The sequence below is a fragment of the Phaethon aethereus genome (genome assembly GCF_964289735.1).
Source record: "Phaethon aethereus genome assembly, chromosome: 6".
Classification (NCBI taxonomy): Eukaryota; Metazoa; Chordata; class Aves; order Phaethontiformes; family Phaethontidae; genus Phaethon; species Phaethon aethereus.
Window position 1 is genome coordinate 41,645,178 of NC_138580.1, and position 12,155 is coordinate 41,657,332.

At 44.4% G+C, this 12,155-nt stretch overlaps 1 protein-coding gene across 3 annotated transcripts in view; it reads right to left on the bottom strand.

Annotated features, from left to right (window-relative positions):
• Positions 1 to 11,120, bottom strand: part of AGAP1 (ArfGAP with GTPase domain, ankyrin repeat and PH domain 1) — a gene marked incomplete at its 3' end in the record, with an annotated part of 386,349 nt that extends 375,229 nt beyond the window's left edge. For all 3 annotated transcript variants that reach the window (XM_082001546.1, XM_082001545.1, XM_082001547.1), the window contains exon 1: positions 10,866 to 11,120. In XM_082001546.1, the coding sequence (XP_081857672.1) occupies positions 10,866 to 11,028 (163 nt within the window). In that variant the 5' untranslated portion in view covers positions 11,029 to 11,120. The remainder of the gene's footprint in view (positions 1 to 10,865) is intronic.
• Between the last annotated feature and the right edge of the window lie 1,035 nt (positions 11,121 to 12,155).

A 12,155-nucleotide genomic window follows, 5' to 3' on the forward strand; every position in this document is an offset into this window, starting at 1 on the left:
CTGTCAGCATCCTGTGTAGAGGGATCAGAAGCTTGCCCAGAGACCCACAGAAATCTTTCAACCCCAAGCTCAAACAGCAATCTAAAACAAATTTTCTAGGAGCAACATACTTTGAAAGAGAACTGTTACTCAGCTTCATTCATAGTACCAAAAAAAGAAAATAATCTTATCAAGACTTTAGGGTGTATTGAAAATACTAACAACGCATTAGCATTGAAGCATTTTTAACACCTACTACATCATTGATTTGATGGTCATGAAAGGAAAGAAACATTTTCCTTCACTGTCATTATTTATTAGTTTTGATAACTGACACTTGTACCCTTGGCAATACAGCCAGTAATACCTTCTAGCCAGAAACAGAGATTAATAACTAAATTATTTGCAGCTGCTTTATCAGAATTCTCACTATCAGATGCCCGTATCTCTTAAGATTTTCCAAGCTATCATTGTAGTTTTAGTGCTGAACAAGTTATCAAATAAGAGATATACAGCCCATCTTTCTCTCAAGAACCTAATGCCTGTTTTATCATATGCCTCTAACAGTAGCTAGAGCAGCAGATACGAAGCTGTATCTCCATTTAGTCATCACGCACAGCTTCTACCTCTCACTTTTGCCTATTTCTTATCAGGCCCAATTCGTCGCATTCTTCTAAGAGCGCACAACATTTGCCTGAGCAGAATTGTCTACCAAATCTACAAGTGATCGTGAGCAATACAACCACGACAGTATACTGTGACAGAAGTATCAGTTATTATTTAATCATGAAGCGCTTAGTCACTAAAGCCTAACTCATACCCTCACATTAGGTTTACAAAAGGAGAGACAGCAATATTCAAATGTAAGAATCCAACATGAGCTCAATTACTCCTTCATACCATTCGAATTCGAACACTACTAAAGGCTTAGTTTTCGAGAGACCTTGTGTGTCCTGCACAGTCAGCTCGACATTTTGAAAGCAATACAGGTAATTTAGTAGGTCACAGACAAGAAATGCTGTAGGTTCCTACTGCTATAGTAGGCTTTCTGCTTCTCACCGCATCAGTGTGTTACAACAGCACGCTCATCAACTTCATTACCCCAGCCCAGAGGCACTGCAGTTTTGATCGGAGATGCCTGCTAACTATTCCAGGCCTTAAGGCCTGCGCTCCACCCAACGTTGACTCCATGGAGAGGAACAGGCTCTGACAGCACGGAATGCAGAAGTATATTGATGATTTTATTCCTGCGCTAGATGGCCATTTCAGTATCCCAAGATCACTGGGTTCACACGTATCAGACTCCGCTAAAAGCACAGGCCACCCTACGCTCAAATGTAACTACTTTGATGTGTCATTAGCGGGAAATGACATCTGCTGTCCAGTACCATGCTGCGGTCACCCTAAGAACAACTATTCTGTATACGAGTTGTCTTTCACTAATGAAATGTTCCATAAGAAATGTAAAAACGCAAAGCAAGCATATTCAAATAGGCAGCTGAAGTCTAACATCCAATATGTCTTCCTGCTACACTCGCTTTCCACCTTCATACAAATTCGTATACCAGCCACCTCCTTACTTAAGGTCCTGAGACACCTTTCTCGGGCGACTGACTGAATGATGCAAAAACCTTCCTTTTGGTTCACAACTAGTTAACCCAGCTATGCAAGCGTTTGCAAGGTTAAGTGGTGTACATTGAAACGACTGCTGTCCCGGCACCATGCTTTTAGCATATTTCCTCTAGAGAACACAGTTGCTGCGATACCTGAAAGACAGGCTTGCTGGCTGCTCTCCTGAGCAGGGGAAGCTGAAGCAGTAAGATAATGGGAATCTCACATCCATACGCTACTAATTCTGTCTAACAAAGTCGTGAGAGTAAGTTAGAGGATGCTACAAAACCCTGCAACAGCGATTACCGTGCTGTGCCCGCCTTCTGGTTATGTTACTGAAAAATAGAGTTGCACAGCATAGATATAGTGGTATAAATTCATAGAAAATTTGCTAATAGGAAGAACTTCACCTGCAGCTTTAGTTTAAGAGAAAAGGTAAGTGCTACCAAGTTCAACTCAAAGTGAATTTTCCTACAGATTTCAAGTTAAATTGTGTCAAGCATTGATTTGGTCTAGGCTATAAACATTCCTTCAGTCCCTTCAAAATGATGAAAAAGAAAAATTTGCATCTCAAGTTTCTTATAAATAAATACAAAGTACAAAGCAATACAGCTAAAGCTATAGATCCAATTCCTGCGCCAAGAGTGACTTTGCTTGCCTGTATTTTTCTTAAGTACAGAAGGTGAAATTACCAAACAAAATAGCTGTCCGATCATTAGGTTTACATTCAGTATCCAACTATGTAAACAAATAAAGCTACTAAACAAAGACACTGAAATTACACATCTCACACACACCAACACTGTATTTTTAGTACTTCCTTAAGTGGTTAACTGAAGCTTACTTAAACAATAAGAAAAATGAAAAAACCAAGTCATTCACTGGGTTAGAAATGCACTGCCATCTTAACAGCTTTTCATTTGTACCATTACACAGGTTCCAAATATGATATTAGTCTGAATCCTGAAATGGCATTAATAAGGTTGAATGTGCAAACAGCGATTGAGTAACACATCTGCTTCCATCCACCTTGGGAAAAAAAAAAAAGACATTAAATACTTTCAGAGGGCTTTGGAATTGCCATCTGTCCACAACGGACTCGCTACCAGCAAGGGAACCTAACAACCCTTCTGTTTCCACCTTGGAATTCGACATTGAAAACAAGCTAAGAAGTTGATCCTCAGTAGCCAAAAAATGTTTAAATGAGATGGCACCGCTACTTCATTTCTAACATGAGTCACAAGATTCATGCAGTATTTAGACCCTGATCCCAATTACAACAAATTAATTGCAAACAAGTTCAGATCAAAAGCTCTGTCCAGAAGGCTGAGTAGTAGTTGAAAAGTCTTTCCATACAGACAGCAGAGAATAAAAGTGTTCCTAATTTTATAATATCCTTTTAAAAGTTGAACCTCATGACTCAAACAGCTATTCACTGCCCTGTACCCGCAGGCTGGAGAGTTTATGACTGCAGTTGAACTGTATCTTCTCACTGCATTTAAATGTTAAGTCTTCTAGGACAGCAACAAGGCTCAATACCTACCACTTACAATCCCAAAATATATGAACATGACTAGTTGCTAGTAGAGTGCTAAGTATAACATGACAAATGAGTGAAATGCCTGATAACTAGCAAAATAGATAATCGTAAGTTATCACTTTCGTTTTGACTGTTTCCATTAGACTCTCTCCAGTACGCCCATGTCCCTCTTGTCGTGGGCAGCCCAGAATGGGACAGAGGTACTCCAAACATGGCCTCACCAGTGCTGAGTAGGAATATGTACTTAAAAAAAAAAAAAAAAACAAACATATTAAAAAAAACCAAAACAGCTCCAAAACACACCCCACCAAGGCCAGGCATGGGGGGGGGGGGGGGGGGGGGGGGCGGATGACACCCAGGCGCCTGGACCAAGCTGCTCTCCCACAGGAGCAGGCACAACTCATCACACCAGTGCTCTCAGCCTGGGAAAGGGGACTGTCCCCTAACCAAATTGATCTGAGCCTCCTGCTCCGAGTCTGTGTGCCACTATTTGGCATCTTTGCCCTTCGCCCTCTGTTCTTCTGACTCATGCCCGGGCAGTGGCCCGAGGGGCACCCGCTCACCCTCGCCATGGGGCTACATGCGTACAGCTCTCTCTTCCCCATATAGAGATGGCATCCAGGAAGCTGTATTTGAGTCCTAATGGTACAGAATTCCCACAAGCCTTCAAATCCAAAATTAGCAGCATCTCACAACTTGTCCATGTCTGGCACCATCTTTGCTCAATTATTTCATGGTAGGAGGACAAGTAAGAACACAAAAGAGAAGTTTAGCCACAGTTCTCCCTCCGTATAGGTGACATGAAGTACAAACAAGGGCTTGAAGGTAGTCAAGGACAAAACCTAATATTACAGATGACAAATCTCCGATTCCCACAGACATTAGAATTATCAAAACTATTTTATACAATACTTTCTCAGACCAGAGGAGTTTACCCACTGCAGATTGCCACGTAATCATTTTAGATTTTTTCCACAAATGATGTAAAACCATGCGTATGAAGGTCAGAAAGAATACCCTTAACATAAAAACTAACAATTGCAGAAACAGATGTTTTAAATGCCCTGTCAGCAGAAGGTCACACAGTTGAGATGCAAATGAGTTCTCCATTTCAGCTACTACGATTTTTGGAGCTTATAATTACCTTTTCATCAAAGGTTTGCCAAAAATATCAACACTGCCACTTCACCTTGCTTATTGGTAAGGACAAAACCAATTCCCATTGTGATGCAGTAGGGAACAGAATATTCCTGAGGTTTGGGGAGAAGCTGTTCATCTGCCTGGCACTATTTCCAACCTCCATCATTCTCCCCCCAAAATGGGTTTTCTGGTTTCACTTATAAATGTCAGACTACAGTATTTTTTTTAAGCGCATCTGTTAATATTTGCCATTTATAAAATACATCGTATTCCCACATCAGTTTTCACCACATGATCCAAGATTCAAACCACCTCCTTCAGATGGCGAAGTTAAGACTAAAACTATGGATACCTCAAGCTTCAGACAATATACATTACTAGAAAATAAATCTTGTGAAGACGCTTGAGCACCTATGTCACCTTTCAGAAACTGCAGTTGCCATTTAATACTTTGCCAAGTACAATGCAGAACACAAACACAGCAGCCAGCATTACAAGGTGTGTTTCCTTTTCCCCAGTGCCTGAGATCAGCCAAAGGAATCAAATGCCCAATCTGCTGCATTGCTGAGTGCCCCCTTTTCCTAGGGAGTAAGACTCATTTGCCAATTTAAATAGAAATAAGAACAGTGATCTGTATACACAGCAGCATGAACTCTTGTTTCAGCATTATTGCATGCTGCTTTAAACTAATCCCCCAAAGCAAACGGTGGGAGAAGCCCGGCACACTCCCTGAAAAACATAAAGCCTCACAACACATTTGTTCCAACAATATCAGCTGATCCACAGCATGTTTCCATCTTTGCCTCAGGAAAAAAGTTATCTTCAAAAGTTAATGGTTTAAGGCTTTCCTCTAAATTTGTAACTGCCATGCACTCACTCAAAACACATCTGGTATTTAATCATGCAGCTTTTGCTGAGAATAGCGACGCAGCATACAACTTAAAAATAAGAAGGCACAGTCACTTGGACTCGGAATAAGACATTCCAGTAACTTGGGACACAACTACCAAACCCAACTCTTAGTTCCCCATACAAGTTAAGGACAAGCATTTGCATTTTCTTGGTTACTCATACACTGAAGTCTACTACCTTCCACATGAAAAAAGAAACATCTTTCCATTTTGATACTAGCCCCCAAAACTAAAGATGTACTGCATTTCATCAATTTGTGCACACTGAAGGTCTACAAACAGCCAGACAGAACGCCACCTTTTAGCTAGCTTAACGCACAACTCTGTGCACAAAGTCACACATGTGCAACGAACAGAAAAAGGAATTAAGACATTTGTTCCAAACATATTGCTCTGGTTCTTACAGGCGATGATCATTGCCCAAGTCCATGCAAGCTCAGAATTTACCTAGATGCAGTTATGCACTAGACATAGTTAACATGTTCAGATTCCCCACGGCTGAATCGCACAAACCTAATCCCCCAGCAAACAAATAAAAAAGCACCTTCCCAGCACGCTCTATTGTTGCTCTCTCTCCCAGAAATCTGAAACAAGATGGCCGTTTGGAGCATCCCTTTTATTATTTCAAATTACATAGTTTGATCCACAGTTCAAAAAGGCACAAGGATAACAAAAGCTTGAACAGAGCAATGAAGGTTTCACGATACAATTGTCTTCCGCAATACCTGAGGTTTTTTCAGCTTTGGTCATTTACGCCTAAATAAATACCTGATCTATACCATCATTCCTTTGATGTATTGAAGTAATACAGCATATGCCCTAAGTTCCCTCAGCAAGAGCTTGGTTTAATTATTTATTTGCACAGAGGTCCCCAGATGCTAGATCTAAGTCTGTTTCAACAAAAGAGCCAAGTATAAAAAGAGCGACTGGTATTCAAATAGTTTTCAGACTATCATCGTTTCCAAGTTGCAGCTCTGATATAGTTATTTGCCACCTCTTGTACTACAATCAGCTTTTGCTCCTCATCATGAGACATTTGTACACCTGCAGGAAGGCTCACATTATTAAGAGGATGCTACTATACAGCAGTGATTTACCCTCATCTTATCACTAAGCTGGCAAGTTAAAGAGAAGTCTCCTATTTTCAATTAATAATGACATTCCTTCCATGGTAGGAAGCCAAAGAAGGTTGATCGTTGATGTGCCTGCCATTTTTCTATCATCAAGTTGGAGAGAACAAGTACATTATACAGGAAAAACAGCTGTAGTCTTCTATTTCACAACAGAAAACAATGCTTTTACAGTACATTCATTTTTCAACTCATTTAGCTCAGACTTCAATAGCAACAGAAGTGTTAAAATACTATTGTTACCTCACCTCCAAAATCGAGTATAACTTCTCCTATAAGATAGTTCTACTGAACTTGCCCCCCCCCCCCCAGCATACTTGATAGCAGCATTTAAGTTACAGGGCTCCAAGAAAAGAATGGCCACAACTGGTAGTAACACCAAAATGGAGTCCCGCATCAGTTAACAACAGATGTCTGAGGCATATGCCCTTCAAGAGTTTTAGCTAAACACTAAATTACTTAATTTTCAAGAAACAGTACCTTTAAAAGTGATAGAAGAACAAAAGTCAAGGTTTATACTTTATATCATTTTCTCCCACTCCCCCACCCCGCCGTGCACTGTCATCTTTGCACTGCCCCGAACAAGCAATTTTCAAGTGTACACATCTCGTATTTTCTCTAAGACTTAGATTGAAGCCCCATGACATACCCAATAATCATAATTTCAAAACTCAAAGTAGCATTCAAAACACACATTTCAATTATTTTAACAGAAAAATTAGAAAAGAAATAACAAAATCAGCTGGAACATGGCAATTCATAACTGAATGTCTGGTATGGCATCCAATTAAAGCAACAGCTTCCCCTTCTATTAAAAAAGAAATAAATAAAATCAGATTTCCTATTCATTCAGAGAGCGGAAATGAATAATAAAAAAAGCATGCACAGACTACAGGGAACATCTTCCAATTACTTGAAAGCCACACCGAGGCTGGTATCTTCAGCCTCATCACTACTAGCAAAGCAAAGCCTTAAAGGATTCAAGATACTTCCCAGTTAAGAAAATATGCTCAAACCCTATAGTGAAGCAGAATCTGTTTTGATGGGCTTGCCACTATGTAAAAGGATAGCAAACTATTTCAGATGCTCAACACTTGCTGCATTAGCATCTGTTAGCATTAAGTATATTAGCAAAAGTGTTTTGACAGACTATTAGCCAAGACAACATTGACATTCTTAAATTGGCTTAAAATTCTTCCATGAAGGAGCAGAAATTAAAATCTTCACTGTCTTTCCTTGGTTTTGCATCATTCTTAAAGTTTTATAGCAATATAATGCTAGTTTCAGTCTGGATGACAGAAACTGGAACTGACATATTCAGCTCTTACCTACCCTTACAAATCTACACACACCCCCCCCCACACACACACCCCCCTTAAGACCACCATAACCTTGAAACCAACAAATTAAAGACTGATCAAGTCAACCTTTGCTTTCTTCTCTCCATTTCTAAGCACACAATATACATGAGAGAAGAACTGTTTCATATTGATCAAGTACCAATGCATCTATGGGTGGAACTAAGCTTGTGAGCTACAGAACATGTGAAGACATTTTTTACTACAGTTAACAGCCTAAATGACAGCATCTAAAATTGTTTGGTTTCTTAGCATGATTTTCATTCAAAGAAAACTAAATGGAAGCATATGCTTGGAAACTGTTGACTTTGCCACTTCGTGAAATGCAAAAACCTCAAAAGTAACCAATTTTTAGCATTTTTATCCAATGAGGAAAAGCTAATTCATATCACACAGAACGGTTTTACTCACTATGACATCTAACTTAGAATAATACAAGGAAGCAAACGCATGCAGAAAAGTATCAGCGTGTCAATTTAGGACCCAACTTTGGAATGTTTAATAGTTGCTCTCTTAGGATTAGATACAACTCATGTACTTGAACGTAAAGAACTGCTGCTGCTGAAAGGCCAGTTTTAATTGCACATTATTTCAACAGTCATCAGCACAGCAAGTGTGTCCAGACACTCCTGTAATAGAACTCAAAGCCTAAAAAGAAAGAATTTACATTGCCAATAAAATCCAAAGTGTTAAGAAGACAGTGCCACTCCACACCCAGTAAAGATAGTGGAAATAATTAATAGCGTCTCTATTGCACTGAAATAAGTCTCAAATTGCTTTAGATTCCGACTACGTTTTCCTCCAGATCTGTCAAACCTCTCAAGCAGAAAAGGATTGTTTGAGCTGTTGAAGGAGCACACATTGGTTAGAGTTATGGTTTAAAGCTGCCTGAACTAATGAGACTATATTCTTTTCTTTAAAGGGTACAGTTCTCCTTTGGCTGGAAGAAACTATTTCAGTAAAAAGTTACTTAATATTTTCTCGTGCCAGCCACATGCCAACTGCACCATGATTCCTCGCCGCCAGTGAAAAAGCTGAGTACTTCAAACTCAAACGGTTTTCTGATATTTGGGAAGTACCATTATAACACTAAACTCTTCGCAACAAAATTGGACTGCAACGGGCACAAAACAAATGACTGTTTCCAAGTTCTTCCTACATGCAATATGTCATTACCACATACATTTAAAAGCTGGTATCAGTGAGAAACAGCCAGATAAAGGAGGTTTACCAAAAATACAACCCGGTAGAGTCGTAATCTAGAGGAGAGGGGAGTTGTTTTTTTTAAATATATGCAATTTTTCACATTCAGAGTTAGTTGAAGAGTCCTCAGAACAGAAAAGACCTAAAATATATACTTTTTATAGTTAAATCTTTCCCATGAATCAGATCTACTGGTTTCATGACTCAGTACCCAATGTAAGTTAGACAGCAAATTGTCTAGGAAAATTTTACTCATCAGCTCTGCTTTTGGAACACATTTGCAGGCTGCTATTTTGGTTTTAAAGTCTTTGTGATTGACAAATGAACTGAGCTACAGTTAAGTAACACAAATCATTAATACATGAAAAGACTAACATAACTCACATGCTATGAGGATAACTACATACAGTACTTCACATCCTCCTCCCACTTCAACACAAACTTGGCTGCATCGCCATATCCCAAGCATCTTAGTCGATAAACACATTTAGACTATCTAAACATGTATTAATTACCACAAAAAAAACTTCTGCTGAAGGCATCCTCTATCCCACAGAACTCCAAACACGAGCAGCACTGAGTGCCTGTGCTGTACCCTTTCCACCATAGAAGTTTCCATCTCTTCAGTGAAAGAGGAGAGCAGAGGGGAAGGACTCCCAGGAGGGGACAACCCAGACTCCAAGAAGCCAATGACCAGACACCATAATTTCAATGCAGTGACCAATACAACTGAGAATATGCACAAAGCTCTACCACATACTTAATCCCCAGCTTAGTCTCTGCATCCAGCTATGTTCTTTAATAAGTGGCAGGCACTGCCAGTCTCAGTGACTCACTGTACAAGACACTGAAGAGGGTTTTTCTGCTCTCCCCTCCCAAATGTTAACAGTATTAAACATTATGTCTCTCTATTGAAGCTGCATTGCTTAAGAGTCAGACAAATAACACAGTCTTTCAAGTAGAAATCTCAACAGCAGCTTTTCCAGCAGGACTTTACTACATGTAATTTAAGGACAAGACAGGCCAACACCACAAGATGGTTTTAAGCAGCCTTTCTATTCCAGCTGCTGTACATCAAACTCTCCTAGCATGAATCCCTTCCAAAATAGTGGCAGATTATTTCAATTGCAACAGCACACAATGCAAAGCTTATTAAATTATCATGCAAAACAACTCAAAAATTTCTTCTTAAAAATACATGTTCTTGGCCCATACGCTTTGCTTTTTTTTTTTTTAACTCCAGTGACAGTTGAGAAAATATCTGCGAAGTTCCCAACATTGACAATTTTTTCTTGTTTTGCACATCCTAAGCAGTTCAAGAGTCTCTGCAGTGCTCCTTCGCAGACAGACGCATGCAAATCCAGGCTTAGAAGACTGTTATCTCCATCTTGCCTCCCAACCTGTTTTTACACCGCTGCACAGGCAGACTACCGCTCCGTAACCCGGCTGTACACCTTGTTTACCCACTCAACACCACTAAACCAGAAGCCCGTACTTTAAGCCTCTCCATCAGAAACTGCACGGAGCACGAAAGGTAAAAAAAAAAAATACAGAAAGCAACTCATTTTCTCCTACCTTCCGGCCAGCAAAGCGAGCATCATCCTCCCTACCCGAACCCACTCCTCTGCCGGCACAGCGGCGGCGGGCAAGCGGCAAAAACAACTTCTCCTCGCAGCGCCCACTGCCCCTTCCCACCCGCGCCCTCAGCAAATTCACCTCCCGCCTGGCTGCAAAGGAAGCCCACGCCGAGGGGCCAGCCTGGCCCTTCAGCGCTGGGGGGGCTGACGGGGACCAGGCCAAGACACCCCCTCCCCAAAACAAAAAGCGCCTGCGGCGGGGGGTGGAGGAAGGGCAGGCAGCCGCGGGGTGCAGGCGGCTGCCCCCAGCGAGCCACGAGAGCCCCGCACGCAGGGCCGTGGGTCTGGGGTGGGGGGAGCGGGGCCCCCCCGCCGCCTGTCCCCCCCCATCCCCCGTGACGGAGCCGCCGGCTCACCTTCGATGGCGATGACGTGCTCGCGGATCTGGTTCTGCAGCACCGGCTCCTCCACCCGCTCCAGCAGCTCGTAGATGGAGTAGATGTTGGGGTGCACCGACTCGAAGCGTTGGATCTCGGCCCGGATGGCTGCCGAGTTGGCCAGCTGCTGCTGGTAGTTCATGGCGCGGCCGCTCCCCTCCGCCGCCCACTCCGGCCCGGCGCCTTCCCGCTCCCCTCCCCGCACCGAGACCCCCGCGCAGGCCGGCGGGGGGAGGCGGGGCGCGCAGCGGGGAGGGGAGCGAGCGAGCCCCGGCCGCTGCCGCCGCCTCACTCACCGGACTCCCGGCCGCGGGCCGGGCCGGCAGCAATCCTTCGCCTCGCAGCCCGCAAGGGGCGCCGCCGCCGCTCTCCGCCCGCTGTCACTTCATCGCGGCGGCGGGGCAGGGCAAGCCGGCCGCCCGCGGCCCCATGGAGGCGACGGAGCGCCGCTGAGCTCCCGGCCGGGCCCCCCACCCCCTCCTGCCGCCGGCTCACCTCTGCGGCAGCGGCCGGTCCCGCCGCCCGCCAACAACCGGCCCCCCCCCCCCCCTCAGACTCACGCCTCCGCTCTCACCGGGACAGCCCCCCCTCCCGCGCACTCGCCCCGCTACGTCCTTCTCCTCTGCCCGCTTCACGCTCACGCAGGCCGCGCCCCCGCGTTACGTCACCGCGCAGGACACGGGCCACGCCCCGCACACCTCGCCGGCGCCGTGCCTGCCGCGCGGCATGCTGGTAAATGTAGTCCGGCGGGGGGGAGGGGCGGGGCGCGTCGCGCTGAGGTAGTGAGGGGTCGCGCTCGGCCGCGGCGCGATGGCGGTGGGCCCGGTCGCTCATCCGCTTCGCCTCAGGGCGAGTGTCCTCTTGGCCGCCTCCGCGGAGGCCCGGAACGCGGTGCTTGCCCGGCGGGTGGTCCCGTGCGCTCAGCAGGCAAGTGGAGGGAGACCCCCGGCGCGGGGGACAGGCCGCGGCGTGGGCCGGCCGGCGCCCTCGGGGCCTGGCGGCGGGCTGGCCGGCCAGGCCCTCACCCTGAGCACCGCTGCCGAGCTCCGCAGGGCCACCGGCGTGCTGGAAAGGATCAAATTCGGAAGTTTGTGCATAAAGTGCTCTACCCACGTTACGTACAGATGTAGTGGTGGCACTAGCTGTGTTGGTGCTCGCAAGGCACTAACTTGTGCCAAGTCTTCACAAAATGAGAGCTGTATCTCGCCGTACAGCCCTGAAAATACACCGCCTTGCCTAGAAGGCTTTGTCAGGACCCCAACCGAAGAC